General features: G+C 51.9%; 2 protein-coding genes across 3 annotated transcripts in view; both read right to left on the reverse strand.

The window, feature by feature from the left end:
• Dgkz (diacylglycerol kinase zeta) overlaps positions 1-7328 on the reverse strand; it is a 42044-nt gene extending 34716 nt beyond the window's left edge. Inside the window, exon 1 of the mRNA XM_017592062.3 lies at positions 7019-7328. Within this exon, the coding sequence (XP_017447551.1) occupies positions 7019-7233 (215 nt within the window). The 5' untranslated portion in view covers positions 7234-7328. The remainder of the gene's footprint in view (positions 1-7018) is intronic.
• A 6392-nt stretch (positions 7329-13720) lies between these two features.
• Creb3l1 (cAMP responsive element binding protein 3-like 1) overlaps positions 13721-23601 on the reverse strand; it is a 40865-nt gene continuing 30984 nt past the window's right edge. The window contains exons 5-12 of one of the 2 annotated variants that reach the window (NM_001005562.2): positions 22729-22886; positions 21975-22124; positions 21765-21823; positions 21579-21647; positions 18138-18237; positions 17290-17416; positions 14605-14875; positions 13721-14440 (exon numbers count right to left, since the gene is read on the reverse strand). In NM_001005562.2, the coding sequence (NP_001005562.1) occupies positions 14404-14440; positions 14605-14875; positions 17290-17416; positions 18138-18237; positions 21579-21647; positions 21765-21823; positions 21975-22124; positions 22729-22886 (971 nt within the window). In that variant the 3' untranslated portion in view covers positions 13721-14403. The remainder of the gene's footprint in view (positions 14441-14604; positions 14876-17289; positions 17417-18137; positions 18238-21578; positions 21648-21764; positions 21824-21974; positions 22125-22728; positions 22887-23601) is intronic. The other variant, XM_039105430.2, reaches the window with a different exon arrangement.

Consider the following 23601-nt stretch of genomic DNA (forward strand, 5'->3'; position numbering starts at 1 on the left):
TCCTCTGCTCTCAAAACCTGCCAAGCCTGCCTCCTCGGTCCGACCTTCAGGCTCCTTGTGTCCTGACTTCCCTTGCCTTCTTGTCCAGGCTTTCCCTGTGGAAAGCAAGTATATGCTTTAGCTTATATCATGCAAGTATATGCTCTCGTAGCAGATACTCAATAAACAATTTCTTCATGCTCTCCCAATTGTGGTCCTGAACCCTGATTTTCATTTGTCTATGTTGCCAGATGCATTGTCTTGCTGCCATGGTGGTCCTCTCAATCTTGTCAGTTGGAGTCGTCATCCCTCAGAGCCCCAACCCAAGCAATGGAACCAGGAAAGGGTAGAGAGCTCACAAGAGAGTCTTTAGCTCACACTCCAACCCTTGTCGTGAGGCTATGTGCTGATCATTAATTAACCTTAAGTTGGACCCAGCGAGCTCTCTAACCTTACATACCTATGCATTTGTTTTTGCACTGCTGGGATTGAACCTGGGTTCCCTTGCATGCCAGCGATCTATCACAGTAAGTTATAGCCTCAGCTCTGTACTGAGTGACAAGGTCCCAGTTTGTAGCCCACGGTAACCTCAACCTTACTATATTTCCCAAGCTGGCCCAAAACCCCAAGTAACTCTCCTGCCTCAGCTAGCTTCCCAAGCACTAGAATTAAAGGGTAAGATTTGGAATTCCGCTCAACCCAGACCGTTACTAAGATCTCCTCTAGATTCGGCAGTTTCATTGGAATCTTTGTTCCCGATCTTCAGGTTTTCATTCATCCCTAAGACAAGTGTTTTAATCAGCACCTGCCAAGGGTCAGTCAGCACTGTCCTGATCAGCACACTAGCACCCTATCACCCACAGTCTTACCCTGGACACTTCGCTCCCAATCACCTTGCGTCATCAGATTTGTACACATTCTCTTTTCTTCTTATTGAACCCTGGGTCGCTCATTGTGCAAAAACAGGAGCTTAGCGATTCTCTCTTTTTTTTTTTAATAGATGTTCAGATGGGCTGAGCGTTAGATGAGTGGAGTAGAGGGAGAGCTTCTTAGACTGAGAGTTTAGATTTGTTGGTAAAGAGCTCATCTACTAGGCACTAGTCTCCCCCTGTCTCCTCCTCCCCAGCACAGATTGTAGGCTCTCCCCAGCATACTGAGTTCCTCATGCCTGTGTGAATGACAGCTCTGCCCTGGGACCTGTGAGTGTTCTGTTCAGCACAGGAGTCATGACTTTTCCCTTTCTGATTTAGGCTGGTTCACCATCCCTGGTGGTTCCCTGCGCCCTGGTGGTCACCCACACCCCCGAGGCCACCTTAACAATGCCAAGCTTACTTCATACAGCTGGTTCACACAGACTACTGCTGCCACAAATACCTAGACTCAGTGAATCTCTTGCTGCTGCTTCCAGAGTGGCTGAGTCTACACAGATCACCACTCCTGGCTTTCTTTTTTTTTTTTTTTTTTTTTTTTTTTTGGTTCTTTTTTTCGGAGCTGGGGACCGAACCCAGGGCCTTGCGCTTCCTAAGCAATCGCTCTACCACTGAGCTAAATCCCCAACCCACACTCCTGGCTTTCTAAAGTCTAAGTCCCTCACCAGCTCTGAGGCCTGTGATCCAAATACTTGCATAATCCAGGGGAGACTCCATCCTCACTGAGAGGACAGGTGTACCTGCGTTAGGATGTAGGTGCTCCTGTGACAGATGGGAGTTGAAGAAACCCCTCCTAGGTGGCTTTATGAAAGCTATGAGCAGAAAGGAGTCTGAGCAGAGGAAAGGCAGGACTGTCTTCCATTGGGACAGGGGATGCAGTACCAGCATGGCAGCTTAGCAGTCGGAGGTGGCTCCAGCCTTCATTTGGAAGACACTCTGCCTCCATTAGGATCCCTGCACTGAAGGTAAGAGGGGTGCCTGGAAGGCTCTCCCTCTGGTTCAGCAGGATCTGGTCTAAAGTCTCCCTTTTAGCCCCAGTTTGGATTCTACAAACCCCTAGGGCAGGACAGGTAAGTACCTGGCACTCCTCCCACGCCCTGGTAGAGTCATGAACTCAGATTTTAAAGAATCGTTCAGTCCCTCACTCCCTGTCCCATGTCTCATTATCCTTCCCAGATACCAGCACTTAGTATGGAGGAGCCCAAAGAAAAGACCCCTCCAGGATGAAAGGCCAGGCCCTGGGAAGCCTGTAAGGTTAGGGGGAGGGCGTTGGGAGGAAATAGATCAGATAAGTTTCTGCTGTGTGATCTTAAGAAATTGCTTGACTTCTCTGAACCGCATGAGTCCATGTCAGTGGCCTTCAGGGAACTCCAACTAAGCCTGCTCTGCATACCTTCCTCCCCAATCATCTGTGGATCTCAAACAACGCCTGCAAGAGTCCAGTTTCTTCCCCCACTCCCTTCCACAGCACCAAAGAGGTTTCCCTAGCCTGGATTGACCCTTGTCCTTGGGCCCTGGCCCTTTATGGTTCTTTTGAACGCCCTATTGCCAAAATGTACTGGCAGACAAAAACTTCTTTGGCCCTCACTTCTGACGTAGGCCCGGGAACCTTCTTGAAAGCCACAGCTACCTCCAGGCAACCTTGGGCATACTCAGTGGTTTATGCCATCCGGCATTCTAGCTGCTGGGGACATCCTCTAGCAAAAGCCCCTTCTGTGCTGCCAACTGCTGCTAGAAGATCTTAGAATGAGTTTATTCCCGCCTTTGGATTCTGCGATTCTGCGAGCCTTTCATTCCCCTTTCTGCGTGAACCTGCGTCTGGAGGAAAGAGTTCCCAGTCAGGGCCTGGGCTCGTGCTCTTGCCAAGGAAGGAAAATGGACGGACCCCCGGCTTCCGGTTTCCTTTGGCAGCGGTCTCCTCCCTCCCCCCTGCTCCAGCTCAGTTCTCTGCCCCCGGTTTTTGCATTTTTAATTCGGGACAGAATGTGATCTCTTGCAAGCTTCTTGCTTTATCCTGTTGCTATTTAAATTACAAATCGGCCCCATCTCCCTGTCACTCTAGGGTTATTTTTAGCTTCTGGTAAATAGCAGCAGTGAGAGTAGGATCAGGTGCCCCTCCCTCGAGGAGCTGTGTCCCCGCCGCGGCTGCGTGCCCGCCGCAGGGGGCACCCTCCCTGCCAACTGGCGCCACTAGCCGTCCTGGAAGGGTGGAGGGGAAAGGGGGCAGTGGGGGCTGGGATATGCTCAGTCCTGCTCTCAGTCTCTGGCTGGCTTTACTCTCCTCAGTTCCCACTATCATTGCTAAGAGCCAGCTTCCACTGTCCTTCCTGGACCTCCCTAACCCGTCCCACTCTAGGGAAAGATCTAGCTGGCGGTGGACTACTTTCCCTGGAGTCAAGAACGGTGTGCCCCTTGTCTGTAATATCCTTCAAGCAGTACTATCGAGTGGGTCCTATTGTTCCCATTTTCCATATGAGGAAACAGGGTTAGAGGTGAAAGTTTCACAGGCTCAGTCAGGGTCAGAGCTGGTTTCCAGGAACTCTCAGACCCTGAGACCCCAAGCCCATGTGCACGTGTGTGGAAAACTGCTGTCTCTCTTGGATTGCAGAAGCCACCCCGTACGTCTCTGCCCAGGTGGATGGCCCCATCAGTGTGCTTCCAGCATGTTTGTGCTAACCCATCTACCGGGTCACGGCTCCGGGGCCTCATATAACCCACTGCCTGATTGTGTAGAGGTCCTGTGCGCAAAGAATGGCTTCTCATTTCTAGAAACAGGAAATAGCAAAAGAATGATATTCTGTGACAGTGAGATGGCATGAAGTGTAAAGTTCAGGGTCCTGAAGTGAAGCTTTAGAGGAAGCCAGGCATCCTCATTCCTCTACGCTGCCTATAATTGCTTTTTGTGACACTAGCAGGGCTGAATGGCTTTGACAGGGAGCACATGACTTACAAAGCCTAAAATATTTACTGTCTGGCCTTGTACAGGATCCTACTTTTGTGGAGGAAAAAGAGTGAGCCCCATAAGTCCATGTCAGGCAGTGTCTGTCGGCAGGGCCAGAACTCCTGGGCCATGATAGAATCTGTATAGGGAGGGACACCTCTGCTAGCCACACCCAGCAAAGAAGATCATTTTACCCTCTTTAGTCCAGAATCTTTCTCTTTGGTTTTTCCATAGGTGAAACAAGTGGTTTTCAAATTAGATGAGCTACCAGAATTATGGGAGAGGTTTTCAGATCCAGATCTAGACTCTAACCTGGGTCATCCTGGACTAGGATGACCAAGGGTTTAAGAAACAACCATTTTACTTTTTTTCCTTGACATCTTACCCAGTGATCGAACCTAGGGTCCCACCTATGCTATGCAAGCACTTTGTCACTGAGCTACAACTCCAGCCTTAAGGACACACTTTAGGAGGCTGGAGAGCGATGGCTAGGCAATTAAGAGCCTGTACTGGTCATGAATAAGACCCAAGTTCAGTTCCCAGGACGTGTATGGTGGCTCACAACCACCTGTAACTCCAGTTTCAGGGCATCTGACCTTCTCTTCTGGCCTGTTTAGGATCCTGTACACACCTGGTGTGTGGGCTTTCTCTCTCACACACAAATTTTTTTAAAGAATCTTTTTAAAGTATATTTAAAAAGACCTACTCTGGTGATCTAGTCTGGTACCTCCTGGGCATAACACTGGCGGTGGCTCACAAACAACAAACCCAGCATCCCTCATACCCTCTGTCTCCTTAGCGGAAGTCATCTTTGCAAAAAGTCTCTTGAACCCAACTGTAACTGGTTAGGACTCCTCCTGGCACTTGGGACACCTTCTCCCCAGTCCAGATACAGATGTGAAACTCGAGGGCTCTACATACTGTCCTGCCCTTTTCGGTGGGATTTATTGGAAACCAGGTCCCTTTTAACATAAACAAGGGCCTATCCTTCTCAAATCCTAACTTGTTTTGTTTTGTAGCCTCTGATGGCCCTGGAAAGAGTCCTGAGGTACTTCTCAGCAGGCCCCTCCTCCCTAGAAGCTTCTACAGTCCTGCTGAAAGCCCCTGTGGTCCTCACTTGCGTCAGAAACAGCTTGGCCTCTGTCCTGCTTCCGCTTGCATCCCCTCTCGCCCTCATATTTCATTGCCCCCGCACTTCTGCCTGAAAGCCCTTTCTCTCTCTCCGTGAAGGGCTTTCAACTGCTTTTCTTAGCCACTCCTCACAGCAGGACTGGAGGTTTAGCTGTGAGCCAGAGCTTTATGGAGGTAACAGGCAGAGAGGATGGGAAAGAGCCACAGTGGGCCTGGGCTCCTGTCAGCCCTGGGACAGCCTGGAAGAGAGTACAGCAGCAGCATAGGTCAGCAGGCCTCCCTCTCAGGATCTGTCACTTGGCTGTTCCACTGCCGCCTCTTCCTCCTCCTCCACCACAGAAGGCTCAAAGGGCCCGGAACTGCATCCTCTCTTCCAGACCCAGGGACTCTCCTTGCCTTAATGCCTTGCCCAGTCCTGGTGATAAGAGTAGATGCCTGGCTGGAATCAGCACGGCCTCATCCTGTCCAGTCCTGCCCTGGTGCAATCCTCAGAAGAAGAGATCCTACTTGGTTACTATGCATCTTTGATGGTCAGGGACGTCCATTTTGGCCTGTGGAAAAGCTTCTACATGGGGGAATTTCAGTCCTTACTGCTGCCTCTTCACACCCTATGTGTGTTCATGTACTCATAGCATCGTATCTGTCAATCCTTTAGTGATGCTCTGTTTCTTATTCTCCCAGCCTCTCCCTGATCCTGGCCTCCTTTCCAGCAGCAGCAGCCGCTACATTTCCCTAACTTGCATGTAGGAAAAAATCTTGGTATGGTGCTCCTTGTAGGAGTCCTGACAGCTAAGGAACATAGTATGTGGCTTTTGTCCAGGTCTCCTGACTCTCAATCAATAATGTTTCTTCCAGGATTCTGAATGTTCTGCTCTTCCCCCAGGGGCACTTTCAGGAGCTCATCTGTCTCAGCTAGAGGCCCTGGGCAGATGATGCTTTCTTCTGAGGAGAGCTCAGGAAGGTCTTGGTAATGGATCATGCTCAAGATTCCCAGAGTGCAGGTAGGGCCCTTGGGAGCCTAACCCTATCCCCATTTCCTCTGCGCACCCCACTTCAGGATGGTGGGTAAGTTCCTTCTCCATCCTTCCTCAATTAAGGCCCTTTCATCTCTCAGGGCTGGGCTGATTTTATGGTCCTTCTTCCCAGAAAGTCCAAGGAGAGCCAAGGCAGTGTCAGACACACCCAAGCCCCTTGTGGGTTGCCAGTAGACAAGAAATTTGTCTCCTCCCATCATGCTAATGGCTTTAAGGGATGGGGAGGCACATGGAGATGTCCCTATTAGACCCTCCAAAGAAAGTCACTCTGTGCCAAAGCCTTGGTGGGGGAAGCAAGATGAAGGGGAAAGTGAGGATGTCCGTCTCCTCTCTTTTACCTGGGCACCACCTTGTGAGGAACAGCACCCTCTCTCACTCCAGGTCATTGCAGTGGCCTCTTGGGCCCACTCCAGAGGTTTCTGCCAGAGGACCTTTTAAGCTAGAGTGGCAGAACCAGGGAAGTGGGATCTTACCTAGACAGTTGATGGTTTAAAATGTTGTGTGGGCAATGCAGGGGAGGTGTCTGCAACTGTGGATGCTAGTGTAGGCCTGCTGTGATACTGGGTGCTTGGTGGGCATGCCCTTCCCTTTTCTGGGCAGTAGGCCCAGCTGTTGTGGCAGAAGGCACCTCTGTGCTTAGCACAGGGGCAGCCTTCAGGAGGGTACAGAGGAGGGAGACCCAGTGCACAGGGTGTCCCTGCTTCTTCTGGAAGAAAGGCCAGAAGACTTCTCAGTGCTCTCACATCAGAGATTAGTGAGGACTTTCTCCTAGAACAAAGACACAGCACTAGGCACACAATTAACACTCAGTAATTAGATGCTGGATGAATAGAACTTTCATATTCGAGAAGGGAAGCTATCCACGCACCCCTTCTGAATCCCCAGTCCTTAGAGCAGGGCCAGGCAAGCTGCAGGTGGGCGCGTCGTGAACACACCGCTGCTAGTTCAGTGCTGATCGTGGGGTGGTCCCCGCGCCGCGCTCCCTCGGACCCCATTCTCCTTACCTGTATGACACCTGCTTTCGAAGGTGCATCTGGCTGAATCGCTCTTCTACCAGAGGTCCCGAAGCCACACTTCGGGGACCCTCGGGCCTGGGCTGGAAGACCTCGGCCTCCTCCCCGCGCCGGCAGCGCCGCCGCACCACCTCCTCCTCCTCCGCTGCCCGGCCGCTGGCTGCCCTGTCCCCGCGCTGTCCTCCTCCCCCCGGTCCCTCAGCCATCCTTCTGCGTCCCGGCTCCGTGCCCCGAGGCCTGCTGGAGAACCCGCCAAAGTTCAGTCTCGAGCGCGCCCAAGCCAGGGACACCGGGCCCGGACCAAGCAAAGAGGCTCTGGGTCCCGCACGTCCGTCGTGACGCGGCGCCCAGACGACAGGGGCCGGGAGCTGCGGGGCGCCGCGCCTAAGAAAGGCCGGCAGGGATGCTCCGGAGCCCTGGGGAGACTGTGTCCTTGGAAGGGTCGGGATGCTGCGTGGGGCGCTGCCGGGGCGATCCCCGGACGGCCAGAGCCTGAGGTCTAACCAAGCCGGAGCCTTGTAGCTGTCGCCGCAGCCACTAGGCACCGGGGTGTCACCTTAGAGACACTCGCCAAGCCGTAGGGTCCGAGGGGAGGACGCCACCTCGCCCTGCCTGATCGACCCAGGGCCCCGGGAGAGCGAGCCCGGAGCAGCGGGCCACGGCAACCAACCTCTCTGGGGGCTCCAGGCCAGGGTGCAGGACCTTTCCCTGGCCCACCTCTGTGCCCCTGGCGGGTACTGGTATAGGCTGCGCGGCACCTGCCAATCATCGCTCCACCTGTCACTCAGCCGCAGTGATGCACCCCCGCCCCCTTCTGTCCCGCGTTTTCCGGCTTTGGCATTCGCTGCTGCTGTAGGCAGGTGAGGGGGGCGGGGGACAGGGGCGGTAACAGGAGGCAGCTTTAACCCTGTCGGCGCTGTGGGAATTTAGAGATCAAATTGGATTGGGGAAGGGGCACAGGAAACATCTTACATCAATCCCTAGGGGCACCTCAGGATTGTGGGAACATGGTCTCCAGGACTAGAGCTTTCAAGACAAGGCCTCAAGCTGGACCAAGCTGAGTTGTGTGTAAAGTCATAGCTCTGAACCCTGGGATGGTCAGTCTTCCAGGAATCCTCCAGGCTGCTGGATTCGAGGTATCCCAGAACACTAAATCAGTATCTTCTAGGGCAGAAGAAGCTGTTACAAGAGGGAGGGCCAGGGCCAAAAGGAAGAACTGATGCTTCCGGGGTCCACCTTGGGTTTCCTGCCTTTTTCAGCTCACATCTATCTTTGTACCATTTCTTCTTGGGCCTGGGGGTGGTCAGCAACTGAACGTTTCATTGGACCATTGCAGAGACCTGGGTGACTCCGCAGATATCAGATACTGGTCTATTTGTGAAGTCTACCTATGAGCACAGGTTCCCCTACCATACAATATTTAATGGCCGTTCTTGGCCTATTTTAGCCCGGAATTGAAGGCCCATATCCTACCACCCAGCCCCATCTACCCATTTCTTCTAAGATGTACCCACTTCAGCTACGAGGCTCTGGCTTGGCTAGACCTCGGGTTATAGCCATCCGGGGACCGCCTCTGCAGCGCCCCACGCAGCATCCCGATCCTTCCAAGAACACATTCTTTTTTTTTTTTTTTTTTTTTTGGTTCTTTTTTTCGGAGCTGGGGACCGAACCCAGGGCCTTGCGCTTCCTAGGTAAGCGCTCTACCACTGAGCTAAATCCCCAGCCCCCCAAGAACACATTCTTGAATTGAGTCTTACTCTGGAATTGGTACCAGTTCTTCACAGCATCATCTAGCTGTCCCCTCTATCTGAATCCCTCCCCTCAAAACAGATTTTAAATTCGAAAGCTCCCACAAAAGCTTTCTTACCCAGCTTGTCATTGGCCTCGACTATGTTTAATCCCAGCACACAGGAGGCAGAGGCAGGAGAATCTTGTAAGTTCCAGGACAGCCAGGGCCACGAAGAAACTCTGTCATGAACAAAACAAAACAAATACACACACACACACACACACACACACACACACACACACACACACACAAAACCCGTTTTTTTCCATAATGGCTCTCCTAATTGTCCAGCTGAGTGGCTTCCTCCTAGCCTCCCTGTCCTCTGAGCAGACGTCCAGTGCAGTCTTTGTCTTCTTTTTCTATTGCCTGTGAGCATGGGAAGGCAGGAGGATCAGACTCACATAGGCAGACATCGGGTTGCTTTGGGGTTCTCTGCTGTTCTTCACCCTGACCAAGGTAGTCCTGTCCTATGCCTTTGCTCAGGTTACCCCTTTGCTCAGGTTACCCCCTGCTCTCATATGGAAACTGCACTCATCCACCCTTTGAAATGCCCAGCAGCCCTTCTTAATGTTCCAGTGCAGAGATTCCTGGGTGTCTCTGGGCATCCCCTGCACACTCTAACAGTGGTGACCATCTCTTTTGTCCCTAACCACATCCCTGCATGGTAGATGTTATCACTTCCTCCAGGCTGCAGACGACTTAGAAATGATATTCAATGATTTAGTTGCTCAAAATAGCTCCTGGTGAGTGGCAGTGCACTTGGATTTAAATCCAAGCCTTCTGGTACCAGCACCCATGTCCCTCTTCCCTCTGCTGTACTGCTGAGACAGCCCCTCCCTTCTTTCCATGCTGTCAAACTGCAAAGGTCTGCTAACATTTGCTTCAGACCTCTCAGTGGCCCAGCAAGCCCCTTTCTGGGCAAGGGAATTAAGCTAAACATCTTTGGCCACAAAGGATCTTTCTCCTCAAAGCCGAGCTCTAGGGAAGCTGTGCTCCTGGCATGTGGGGAGCCCCCACTCTGCACCCCAGCTGCCCTTGAACTTGCCCTTCCAGCACCCAGGCCTTTGATTTCCAAGTACCCTGGCCCAGAGTGCCTCCTACACCATGAATTATGGTAGTACTGGCTGGGTTTGACATTCACTCAGCAGCTGCCTAGCTGCTGGGTTCCCAGGTTGGTTTTTTGTTTAGCTCTTTCCTGCAGAGCTCTCCCCACTTAGAGCTTTTTAAAGCAGCCGTCATTCCACCATCCTCACACGTCCCTACTTAGGGCCAGCTGCTGGCTGCATTATCTTTAAGCTATGACTTGGCTTCCTTCCCAAGAAGAGAAAAAAACTGAAGGCCCCCCAGCCCCCAGCCTTGCCACCTTCTGCACACAGCCTATTGAAGTTGCATCTCATTCCTCTGACCCCAGCCCACCCATTACCACAGCACTTAGAAAACAGTTACTAATGTCTACTGCATAATGGATCTGGTGCGAAGCATTTTCCCGGCAAACTTTCATTGACTTCTCAAACAGGAAGGTGGGTACCACTTTGCAGAGGAGCTCACTGGGGCTTGGAAACATTAAGTAGATTAGGGAGATAGCAGAGACCATGTACTTAGCCACTCTGATGACCAAGTAACTAGAGCTCATTTGGAGCCTAGGACTCTGGCCTACATCCTCCAACCCCAGGGGAACCCACGAGGTACTTTTTACCTACATCACATAGGTGTTCGTTTTGGTCAGGTGGTTCCGGGGCTGGTCCGGTCCTCCTGGATCTAGAGCCTTGTCTGGCCTAGCTCGGCTCATGGCTTCATCTTCAGCCATTCGCCATGTTTTCAGAGCTTTGGTTTCTAGCTAACAAAGGTTTGTTGTGGCTCTCAAGCAGGATCACTGCATTGTAAAAGCTGTCACATGGGATGTGGCAAATCAAGCTGCCAGAACTGACAACAGAACGTGAAACTCTTGCTCCACTGCTGCAGATACATCCCCTTAGAGGCAGGGACACAGGGCCCTGAGGAAGCACTGCCAAGAAGTGACTCGTGGGAGGAAATCGACCCCACATCCTCACACAGGCTGGGCAAACACCTTGGATGGACCTCCATAGGGAGCTGACCCCAGGTGACTACGCGCTACCCATGGGCTTCAGGAAGCCCTGAGGATCAAATCTCTTCTTTTTTTTTTTTTTTTCTCGGAGCTGGGGACTGAACCCAGGGCCTTGCGCTTGCTAGGCAAGCGCTCTACCACTGAGCTAAATCCCCAACCCCGAGGATCAAGTCTCTTGTTCAGTCATAGAATAAGGAGGAAGAGGGACTACAAAGGGACACTAGGAAATGGGCTGAAGCCAGTTCTCCATATTCGTACAGCAGAATTGGTATTTAGCTGAATGGAATGGCCAGCAGGGAATGTGTGCCGGTCTGTCTGTCTGTCTGTCTGTCTGTCTGTCTGTCTGTCTGTCTGTGTGCCTGTGTGTGCATGTGCGTGAGCCTGTGGAAATCAGGAGAAGTGGGAATCCAGCTTGGGTCCTCTACAAAACCAATACAGAGTCTTAACCACTGAGCCATCTCTCCAGCCCTGGACATTGGTTTTGTTTTTATATCTATAAAATACCCTTCTTGGCTAAGTGTGGTGGTGCACATTCTAGTCCTAGCAATCAGGAGGCAGAGATCTGGCCTGTGTAGTAAGTTCCAGGTCAGCCAGGCCTGCATATTAAGGCTCCATCTCAGAACACACACACACACACACACACACACACACACACACACACACACACACACACAGTGTCCTTAGGGGGATGCAGCTCAGTGGTTGAGCGCAGAAGCAAAGCCTGGGTGTCAGCCCTATAGAGTGGGGAGGAGCTCGCTAAGGGCTGTTTCAGTTCCTACTGGGTTATTCACAGTTCTTGGTGTTAGTGAGGAATGAGAGAACATTTCATTTCAAGTTCTTTACTCTCAGGAACTGTGTTTGTCTGAGCCCGTTTCAGCACAGAACCACACATGTCAGGGGAGAGACTCCTGTTAGTCTGCAGGGCTGTCTGAAATTGTCCTTTTCTCTTCATTTCAACTCCTTGTTGCCCTAGACCAAGCCTCACAACTACTGGGATTTCCCTCAGTTTCCATCCCCGAATTCCTTACCCATAGAATGCCTGCCCTTAGTGAACCCCTCCCCTGGCTCTCTGGCTCCCACCCACCACCATCACCATCTCTCCTGGTGGTGCCTTCAGTTTCCTCTCTGTCATCTGTCTCCTGGAAATAATTTCAAGTCAGTCTCCTATTGTGTGGAGAACAGCCTGAACTGCTCCTGACCTTGCCCCCCACCATCTTTGCTCCATCCCTCCCATTCTCACCTCCACCTCACTCTGCCACAGCTGCTCTGGGTAGAGCTCCTCCCAAGGGCACAGGGACCTGCTCTGCCTTCTCATCTCCATGGCATCTGATACTCTATCTTAGAGCTGCCCATCCCCCTTCTTTCTTTTTTGGTTTTTCAAGACAGGGTTTCTCTGTGTAGCCCTGGCTGTCCTGGAACTCACTCTGTAGAGCAGGCTGGCCTCAAACTCAGAGATCTGCCTGCCTCTGCTTCCAAGTGCTGGGATTAAAGGCATGCACCACTGCTGTGGCCACCATCACACCACCTGTCCTGCACCCCTGCACAGCTGTCTTCTCTATTGTCTCTAGATTCATCTCCCTCTCCTCATTCTTTCTGTCTCTCTTCCCTCTGCTTCCTCCTCCTCACCACCACCATCTTCTCTGGTGTTCAGCTCTATCCTCCCTTTCCTGTCTGTAGACCAAAGACTCTGCTCTGCTGAGTTCCCTCAGCTGGGAACCCCCTCCTCATCCTCCCCATGCTCCTCCCTCCCTGTCCTCCCCTTCCTCCCCCTCCCTGCGTTTGCATGCACATTGTGCATGTAGAGGTCATAGGACAACTTTCAGGAGTTAGGTTCTTGCTTTCTAACCCCTTTTCTCTTTACATATTTATTTATTTATTTATTTTATATGAGTACACTGTCGCTGTCTTCAGACATATAAAAGGGCATCTGATCTCATTACAGATGGATGTGAGCCACCATGTGGTTGCTAGGAATTGAACTTGGACCTCTGGAAGGGCAGTCAGTTCTCTTAACAGCTGAGCCATCTCTCCAACCCCACTCCCTCCACTCCCTTTTTATCCTCTCTCTCTCTCTCTCTTCCCCCCCCCCCCCCCCGGGGACCGAACCCAGGGCCTTGCGCTTCCTAGGTAAGCGCTCTACCACTGAGCTAAATCCCCAGCCCCCTCTCTCTCTCTTTTAAAGATGTATTTATTTTATATATGTGAATATATTGTTGCTGTCTTCAGACACACCAGAAGAGGGCATCAGATCCCATTACAGATGGTCGTGAGCCACCATGTGGTTGCTGGGAATTGAACTCAGGACTTCTGGAAGAGCAGTCGGCGCTCTTAACCACTGAGCCATCTCTCCAGCCCCTTTTAATTCTCTTAAGACAGAGTCTCACTGTATAGCCTTGGTTGACCTGGAACTTGAAATGTAGACTAGTCTGGCTTTGACTCAGGGGCTGCCTGCCTTTGCCTCCACAGTGCTTCACTGCGGCGGTCAGTGCCCTCCATCTTGTCTCTGCTGCAGGCTGTAGGCCTGCAACCTGAGCTTCCATGAGCTTCTCCTGTTTCTGTCTCCCATCTTGGCTGAGCTTAACAGATGTATAACACTCCATCAAACTGTGTTTGTTTGTTTGTTTTTTAATGTTTTAGTGTGGTTCCAGGCATTGTAATTGAGCTATCCAGTCCAAACTTGGTGACTAGCTGGACAAATGTCTCCAGACAGAAAGGCTTTCTCCCCAGGCATCCCTTCACCCCCTGCCCCCACAAAAATATAAACTAAACCTCCCCACCTCGCTCCTGGACCCCTCACAGAGAACACACAGAGTCAGGATTGATGCTGAATCTTTTTTTTTTTTTTTAATTTTGCTTTCTTAAAGCGTGTGCTGAGCTGGTGGAGGAGCAGTTAAAAAGGCCCAGCAGCTTGGGCAGCGGCACGGGGAGGCCTGGTGAGGGTGGGGTGTCCCTCTGTCCCAGGCCAAGGGGTAGCAAAGCCCGCACTAACTTCATAAAATACAAAATAAGGGAGAGGTGACGGGAGGGAGATTTGTAAAATACAATATCTTAGGGGGTCGGCAATAATAAAAAATAAGGTTCATTATTTACAAACGATTTCTGTTCTTGGTCTCTGTACAGTAGGAAGTGGGGGTGTGTGTTTGTGTGTGCATGTCTGCTTGTGTGTATGTATATGAGGGGGCCAGGAACAGTGGTTGCGTTGGTCACTATGGAAAGGAAACAGGGGTGGCCCAGTGAGTGGTTGATTGGAGGAGGACGGATAGTTGTGGGAGGAAAAAGTGGGAACAGAGTGGTCGGCCCAGGGGAGCAGTCCAAGTGTCCGGGGACATAGAGGGACCCCAGGCACTACAGGAAGCTGGAGGGCTGGGGAGAAGAAAGACCCTTTCTCCTGGGGCAGAGGGCCCCAGGGCAGGGGTGTGAGCTGGATCTGGGTCAGTGAGCAAGAGAACGCCTCTTCTGGGTGCCAGGGTGTCCGTCCTGTGTCCTGGGTCTCGGAGTGGCCTAGGAGAGTTTGATGGTGGTGTTGGGGCCCAGATCCCTGGGAAGAGAAGAGCCAGGGATGAATCTGCTCTGAGGTACCTGAGGTACCTGTCATTCAGCTGTGAGCCGGGACTTGATCAGGGACCCCTCCTCCTGGGAAGATGTGGCTGAGGGTGGTCTAGCCTGGGACCCTGGAAAGGAAGAGGCTGTCCCTCTGCTAACCTGTCGTGGAACCACTCCTTGGGGTGGGAGAAATTGGGGCTGGCGCCATTGTCCTCGGTATCCTCTGGCCAGGTCTCTCTCAAGTACTTGGTTGTCTCGTGGATGCTGTCCGCATGGTCATGTCGGAGGTGGTCCTGGGGCCTCGGCTCTGCTGGTCCCCCGGGTTTGAGCTCCCAGCCTTCTGGGGGCTCCACAGGCAGTAGAGCACCTCGGTGGCCATCTTCCCAGGAGCCTGCCCCATCATCATAAAACAGCAGGCTTCGGGAAGGCACTGGGGACAAAACCAGGGTGAGCCATGGATTCTCCTCAAGTTCCCTCCCTCATGTGCTAGGCTCTGACATCTTACAGGCTTGACTCCTAGCCTTGAGGATCCCTGGCTGTGTGATCTTAGGTCAGTCACACACTCTGCTCTGATTTTGCTGAGCACCAGTTTATTGATCTGTAAAATGGGGATAGTATAACCAACTGCAAGGATTCGATGAGTAATATAGTACAAGTGATTGAAACTGTGTTTTGTAAAATCATGAGCTCAGGAAAAGAAAAGTAGCCCTTCTGATCAAGACAGTAATGGCATGCTTACTGAAAACTAGAATTCCCCCTCCTTGTACTAAGGACTGAACCCAGAGCTTCATGAAAGCTAGGTCAAAACACTATCACCAGGATACAGAGTCTCAGTCCCCCCCCCCTCTTTCTCTCTCTCTCCCCCTCCTCCTCCTCCTCTCCCTCTCCCTCTCTAGTTTATATTGAGACAGAGTCTCACTAAGTTGCTCAGGCAGGCTGTTGATTAATTTTGTAGCTGGGGTAGGCCTTAAACCTATACTCTTCTGGCTTTGACCTGAGAAACTGGGATCACACCGGCAGGACCTTCTGAGAGCTGGGTTCAAATCCTCCCATGACACTTAACTTCCTGAGAGACTTAAAGAAACCTTTTTCTTTTCTTTTCTGGGTTAGTTCCTCTGGGAAGTCAAGGGGACAGCAATGCATGTCAGATGGACGCCTGTGCCAGGCATTATATAAAGCCCCTAGCTTAAAGCAAATAAACCTCACATGAAGCCTAGGGAATGAGGTGTTTTAAGCCCCGCTTCCCAGAGCTCATCATCAAGGATCCCCATAAATTGGCTTCCTGGCTCCAGTCTGCTGCCTGCCTCACAGCTTCCTCTGCAGGGTTTAATCTATGAGAGTCTATGGAAAAGGCGGCCCCTGGCATTGTGTGAAGCTGCAGTCCGGAAACTAGCCTGCTCAACAAGCCACCTCCTTCCTCAGACTTGCCCTCTGCCCTGCCCTGTGCTGCACTCCCTCCAGAGGTTCATTCATGCCCTCCCTCCCCCTCCCTGTGTTTTTTACTTTAGCACAGCCCCTCCTCTTCTGTGTAGGCTTCCTCTCCTCTGGCCTTGATAGATGTTCTCTGAGCCTATGCCCCGCCCCCACGCTCGCCCCCGCCCGTCCCACCGCCCCATCACAGCCCTCTCCGAGTGGCTTCCAATCCCCTCTCCTCTTAGTTCTCCTCCCAGCTCCTCTTCTAGGCTCTCCGTCTTGCTCACTCCCCTCCCTCCCTACACACTCCCTGCTCTCCCCTCTCTCTGACCTCTCATCTGTTTCCTCTTTCTCTTCAGCCACGTAAGATTCACGCTCCTGGCATATGAAGTTCTTCCATGGCCTTGCCGGAAGTGGCCTCTGCCTCTGAAAGCCATGCTGTTCTTTGCTGTTCCCTACACTGGCTCTTCCCTTGCTGTTCATGGCCTGTCCCCTCCTGTCAGGAGCTATTCCAGAAGGCAAGGTGTCCACTGCACTGTAAGGACAGCAGCCTCTGGGTTCCAGAAACCAATCCTTGGAGAGCCCAAGCCAAATCAACCATGGCTCACACAACTAGCAAATGACAGTGCCAGCTGTGACTGACTCTGACCTGGACCACAGCACCTTCCACTGGGGTGTCACCCACATCACAACGACCACTCTCCCCAGGGGTAGGCGCTCCCAGCAGAGTCTGGACACCCGATGCAGGCCCTGTGTGCCTCAGAGTCTTTCTTAACACTGTGTCAGGGAGTCTCTACCACATCAGAAATGACTGGTCTGACACTCATTTGCTGTCCCAGAACTCATCCATGGAAATTAGACCTAGAGCACTCTACTGCCCTCTGAGGCTGATCTCTCCAAGTCGGGTCAAAGGACCTCAGAGAGACAGATGAAAGGGTCTGGTCCCAATTCTACAATTAACATCGAAGGATCATAGACCTTCACTGGGGTTCCCTTACTCCATCTGCAGAATTATAGAATGAGATAATGCTAACCCAATCTCTTTAAAATGTCTACTTTTATTTTTAATGTGTACGGATGCTTTGCCTGCTGTTGTGTCTACGCACTTCCCGTGTGCCTGGTGACTAGAATAGGGCATCTGATCCCCTGGGACTGGAGTTACGGGTGGCCGTGAACCACCATATGGATGGTTAAGGCATCAAACCTGGGTTCTCTGGAAGAGCGGCCTGTGCCAAGCCATCTCTCCAGCCCTCCAAACTTTTTTGGATACATTCGTGTATCCCTGGCTGGTCTGGAAGTCCTCAAGTAGACCGGTCTGGTCTTGAACTCACAGAGCTCCACCTGCCTCTGCCTCCAGGGTGCGCCTGACGTGACTCCTCTGTAGTGACTCTCACCCAGGGTTTGTGAGGGGCTACTGAGGGAGCTACTTACTCTGACTGGCTGCGTAGACACTGTCAGCTGCGACGGGGTCTTCTTTCACAGTCTTTGAGCCAGAAGAGAATGCAGGAAGGCAGGGCGCAAGTGAGCCCAGCACCAGAACAAAGCACAAGGCTGCCACCTAGTAGTGGGCAGAGTGGCCATCAGATCTGGGGCAGGGCAGGCCTACAAGACTGGCTGCCCCCAACTCTCCTCACCTCAAACCACTGGATGAAAAGGGCCCAGTGCGTCCCCCCAACACCTCCCCAGAGCGGGCTGCCTTTGGGAAGTGTGGTCTCTTGCTGTCTCAGAAGCAGACAAAGGCTTCAAGTCACCTTCAACCCAATCTAGGGAACATGACAGGGAGTACCGGAGACCAGAGTGAGGGCTTCTGTGTGGTTCTCACCCACAGGGGAGGGAAGTCAGGAAAGGAAGAAAGGGGAAAGGAGGGTTGCAACTGTGACTAGGGAGGAGGACACATGGCCACATCACATGGGGGGAGCTCCAGCGAGGCCCTGCCCTCAGAATGACAGCCCCTCCTCTGTGTTTACTCGGGAGAACAGACTAATGAAAGAGAGCCAAGACAGGTTCTGAGCCTGTCCTAGGTATCCCCCTCCCCTAGCCTTGGGGGCCCTGGGGGGCTTCTTTACTTTCTCCCTATCACCCATTCCAAGAAGAATCGCACTCCTCGAATCTATAGAAGCCACTTTCCCAAGGACCCGCCTTTCACTAGATTTAGTGGCATCAACCACACATCTGTTAGAACTGGCCTGGACAGGTCACTGGTCCCTTCAGGCTCTGCTCACTGTCCTAGCTTCAAGAAGCATTTCCCCCCGTGGCTTTGTGCAAAGAGTAGCACCTACCATGAGGCAAGTGCCAGTCTGTGTGGCCGCCATCTTGTAAGGTCTGGAGATCTTGCTGGTGACCAGAGTCTGGAGTTTCTGCAGCTGCTGGAGCAGGGTCCTAAGGAAGGTACAGGAGTCACCATGGGGGCTTAGGCACAGTAGCCATGTCTGCATCCTGGCCCCTCCTGAGGAGCCTTGGTTGGCTCCTGACTGGGTCTTCATTCTTTGGTGCCCATTGTAGTCAAGATATAAAAGGTCACCTTCTGCAGCCTGGCTTGGTTATTTGGGACCTGCCTCATGGTAGGAAGTTGGGTCATCCTGTAGAATCTTAGGGGTGCCTAACTCTTACTCCTGACTCTTCTCAGAAAATGCTGGATTTTTTTCCTATCCAGTACAGTCACAGAGACATTGACTCTCCTCTTTTGCACCCCACAGCACCCTGATTCCACAAGACACTTGGCGAGGTGTGGAGTGCAGTCAGTAAATGGGTCATTGTTTACGCTAATTTATAGCTGTTTTACCATTACCACAACACCTGTAACACGTTAGCTTTATTTGTGGGCTTCCATGGTAGTCTCAGTTGCTAACTGAAGGCAAGAACTAGGTACTACCCAGCACGGAATCCTTTGGGAACACACACTTGTTAACAGTTAATACTGCACTTCTCCACCCAGCTGTGTGTGTTATGCAGTTCCCGAAGTGGACAGCAGGTGGCGGAATAGTCTTAAAACAGATTTTTTTAAGGGTAGCGAGGTGAAGATTGAAGGCTCCGCCCCTACCCTGATTCCTGCCTGAGAAGCTGGGTCTGAGAACGGAAAGGAGAAAATATGGATGCCTGGATACATAGCGAGTTCAGGACTGAGCTACAATCAGAAAAACCCTGTTTCCAAAAAGTGGACGCTCGGGTTAGGCTAGGTGGTGCATACTTAGAAGAAGCCTTGCATTGGGCCAGGCCGTCAGAGGGGAAGGAGAATCAGGAGTCCAAGGATAGCTTCAGCCACATAATGAGTTTATGGTCAACCTGGCTACGTGAGAACAGTTTCGAGAGTAACAGGGGCAGTGAGATGGCTTAGCGCCTACAGGTACTTGTCAGCAAGCCTGCTAGCCCAAGTCCCATCCCTGGTACCTACAGGGTGGAAAGGGAGAACTGACTACTGTAATTTGCCATCTAGCCTGCACAGGAACATGGTGCGCGCGCGCGCACACACACACACACACACACACACACACACACACACACACGCTCAATAAATAAACTTAACTAAAAACTTACAAAAAATGCAAACAGACAAAAAGGGAGCCTAGCATAGTGGAAGGTGTTTGTGGTGTGTACAAGGTCCTAGGTTCAATCCTCAGCATGGCTAGGAGACAGTGTCTTGTGTTAGGATTCCACTAGATACTGTTGTTTGTGTTATTGTACTTACTCCTAGAAAACAGTGTGGCTTCATAGCTCAGGGCACTATCTAGAATCAACAGTATTATCAACGGGGCGAAATCAACAAGCAGGCGTTCTTTAATGCCACAGGCCGTGTTGGTTTGGGTTGTCTGTGTTGGTTTGGGTTGCTATGTCTTTTTTTTTTCTTCTTTTCTTCTTTTTTTTTTGGAGCTGGGGACCGAACCCAGGGCCTTGCGCTTGCTAGGCAAGCGCTCTACCATTGAGCTAAATCCCCAACCCCTGGGTTGCTATATCTTATAGAGCCTCACACCAGTCCTGTTAGCCAGTGCTGGTGTCACATCACCGTCACCAAGAATATTGAGGCTCAGAGAGCCTGGCCAGAAACAGTAGAGTCATAGACAATAGCAGACTGGACCCAGAACCCAGAGCCCAAATCTGTGGTTTGATGCTACAAGCCAGATCCCAGGCTGGTTTCCTGAAACTAATGTTTCTCAGACTCAACGCAATGGCGGCATCCAGGGCATTGTCAAAATGCAGTTTGGGAGCTGGATTGATGGCTTAGCAGGTACAGTGCTATTGACCCAGCATGAGGATCTGAATTTGGAACCCCAACACCCATGTAAAAAAGCCAGGCACGAACCGGGCAGGGTGGCACACGCCTTTAATGCCAGCACTCAGGATGCAGAGGTGGCTGGATCTCTGTGAGTTCGAGGCCACCCTGGTCTGAATTAGTAACTTCCAGGACTGCCACAGCTATATAATAGAAAGACCCTGTCTTAAAAAAAAAAAGAAGAAAAAGAAAAAAGAAAGAGAAAGGAAGGAAAGAAAGAAGGAAGGTAGGCAGGTAGGCTGCGTGTGGTTGCTCTAACTCTGGTGTGTTGGGGGAGGGGGCAGTGGACACGGGACACAGATCCAGCCTAGTCAGCCAACCGGTGAGTGTCAGATTCAGAGAAAGATCCTGTTTCAAATGATAAGGTGAAGAACATCCAGTGTCTTAACTCTGCTGTGTGCACGCACGCACGCACGCACGCACGCACGCACGTTCTGGCCCAGCAATCTTAGAAAAGTCCTGAAATTTCTGATTTCTCACGAGTTCTCAGGCCGTATGGGGAACTGGCTTTGAGTAGCAAAGGTTCTGGCTATCAGATTTAGTAGTGTGGGACCTGCTCTAGGGACATAACTAAAGCATTGATTGCAGTGGCTGACGAACGGCTCAAGGGTAAGGAGCACTGGCCACTCTTCCAGAGGATCTGGGTTCAGTTCCCAGCATCCATAGCTTATAACCATCTGGAGCTCTAGTTTCAGGGGATCCAACACCCTCTTGTGGCCTCCATGGGCATTGCATGCACATGGTGCACAGACACACACACACAGGCAAAACAGTCATGCACATAAAGCAACCAACCAACGCTGGCGGCAGCCAGGTGCAGGGACACACGCCTGAGCCCTACTACTTAGGAGGAAGAGGTAGAGAAATCAGGAGTCCTAGGCTTTCCTCAGCTACTTAGCAAGTCTGAAGCCAGCCTGGATTTTATGAGGGTCTCTCAAAACAAAATAAAATCTACAGGTTGCTGGTCCCCACCTCTGCAGTAAATGACTCAATAGACCTGGCTCTGGGTCTGAGAAGCACATCTTTCTCTCTCTTTCTCTTTGTTTGAGGCAGAGCCTATCTGTGCTGTCCTGCCTAACCTGGAGCTCCCTAGGTAGGTACCCCAGGCTGGCCTTGAACTTACTGCTTCGTTTGCCTCCCGAGTGCTAGAATGAAAGGCATGCACGATCGTGACTGGGAAGAGAGAACACACATTTCTCACAAGCTGGGAGGCAACGCGGAGGCTGAGGAGCACACCTGGAAAGTTTCTGCCCTGTAGTCTTCCTCGAGCATCTTACCGGCCTGTCAGGAGTCTAGAGTTATGTGCAGTCAGGGACACCCGGGAAGCCAGGGACTGGCAGGACATCTGAGCTCCCAGGTTGTGGGGTACACTTTGGGGTATCTCTTTTCTCTCCTGCCTCCCAGAGCCAGCTGCTGCCTTTAGCGGGCAGGTGGGACACAGGGTACCACTCACCTGTTGGCAGTCTCTAGGGTTTCCACCTTCTTCCACAGTTCATTGTTCTCTGATGTATATGTCTCCACCCTGGAAGGGCAAGCAGACGCAGGCTCAGGGAGTCCCCACAGGCTCATGTGTCCCACAGCCATCCCACTGCTGCAGCCAGGCCTCTGGCTGGGGTCCCGGCCTTAACATGACACTTACTTCTTCTCTAGACACTCCACATACTCCTTCTTTTTGCGGCGGCTCTCCTGGGCAGAGATCTGAGGAGGAAGTTCCAAAAGAGGGGTTACCATGGCCATGTATCCCCTTCCTAGGCATCCCCAATTTCAAAGCTGACATCACCAGAGGGCAGGGGCTCCCTTCAGTGGAAATGTCCCCATAGTCCTAGGGTAAGGATGGCTCCAGTCTTACCTTGTTCTTAATTTTCCTGCGCACTCTCTTCAGGGCCTTCTCCTCAGCCTTGGTGAGGGGGAGTTTGGTGGGGATGGGATAACCCTCGGCGATCAAAGTTCGCTTCTCCTCTTCTGTCAAGAGCAGTGGCCCTGATGTCCCCTGCAGTTTCTGAAGAAAGCAGACAATTCTGGGTTCAAACTCGAGCACTACTGTGTACTCTCTACATATTCAACTCTCTGACCCCGGTTTCCTCCTTGGAAAAGGGGAGGAATCTGAGTTAGGTCCAGTAACGTGTGTCAAGTGTTACAATGGTTTTGGGAGGACCCTTCATCTATCCTAACCTAGAATCAAGTCTCAAAGTTCATTTACCTAGGGTCCCCTAGACAGCACCCACCTCAGGTCCTTTCCCACAGTTCCAATTAGGAGGAACCATGACCTCCTCAGGGTTCAGAGTCTCCTCCATTTTGCTCCCCAGAAGTGCTCCTTGGATATAGCCTAGGTTACTCGCCAGGGCTCAGGAAGGTCAGATTCTCATCTTGGTTCCATACCAGTGTTTCATCTAGGCCCTATTGGACCTTGTCTCTTTCCTTTGATTTCTATTCATCTTGAGGCAGAATTGAAACACGCCCCTTACCTGTCAAACGGGCACCTCCCTGAATCTGGTGGGATAAGTATCAGACTTGGGGCTCCCTGACCCTCTTCACTGGTCAGGGAACTGGGTGAACCTACTCATTACCTCACCTCTGGGGTCAGCCCATCCCTAGGTGCTTACGTGAGGGGCAGTGAGGAGCGGAGAGGTGGAAATGGCCGTGGAGGAGCGGGCCATGGGCCGGACAGGGCTGGAGGGGGGAAGAGAGCGGGGACTCTGGGAGCCGTCACTGTCACTGCCATGGCTGCTGGGGGGTGTTGGAGGCATCTGTACGAGGTCCTCTGCAAAAAGTAGAGGACTGGGTTAGTAGGGCTGTACTCCATCTCTGCTCTAACATCATGAGAACGCCGAACACAGGCTGGACCAGCCCTGTCACTGCAGAAAATGTACCGAGAGGCCCTTGACCTGCGCTGGAATATCAGATGCCGTGTTAAAAAGACACCTGGCACCCACAAGGATGTTCACTGAGTGCTACCTCTGTGATGGGTTATATATGCTTGGCCCAGGGAGTGGCACTATTAGGAGCCATGGCCCTGTTGGAATGGGTGTGGCCTTGCTGGAGTAGGTGTGTCACTGTGAGCATAGGTTTAAGACCCTCTTCCTAGCTGCCTGAAAGTCAATCTCCTAGAGGTCTTCGGATGAAGATGTAGGCCTCTCAGCCCCCCCTGCACCATGCCTGCCTGGATGCTGCAATGCTCCTGCCTTGATGATAATGGACTGAACCTCTGATCCTGTAAGCCGGCCCCAATTAAATGTTGTTCTTATAAAAGTTGTGTTGGTTATGGTGTCTATTCACAGCAGTAAAACCCTGACTAAGACAGACTTATCTCTGCTGGGGCAGAGGAATTCCCCTGCCACCTTGGGGAGGAGCCTCTGGGCTGCAAGCTTCCCTACCCACAGGATTCAGGTTTCTAAAGTCCCAGTTCTGTAAGTCCAGAGGGGACTAAGGTCAAACCAGACCCATGGGGCTCAGGCTGACCAATGTCCTTCCATTTC

Source organism: Rattus norvegicus, chromosome 3 (assembly GCF_036323735.1).
Source record: "Rattus norvegicus strain BN/NHsdMcwi chromosome 3, GRCr8, whole genome shotgun sequence".
Lineage (NCBI taxonomy): Eukaryota > Metazoa > Chordata > Mammalia > Rodentia > Muridae > Rattus > Rattus norvegicus.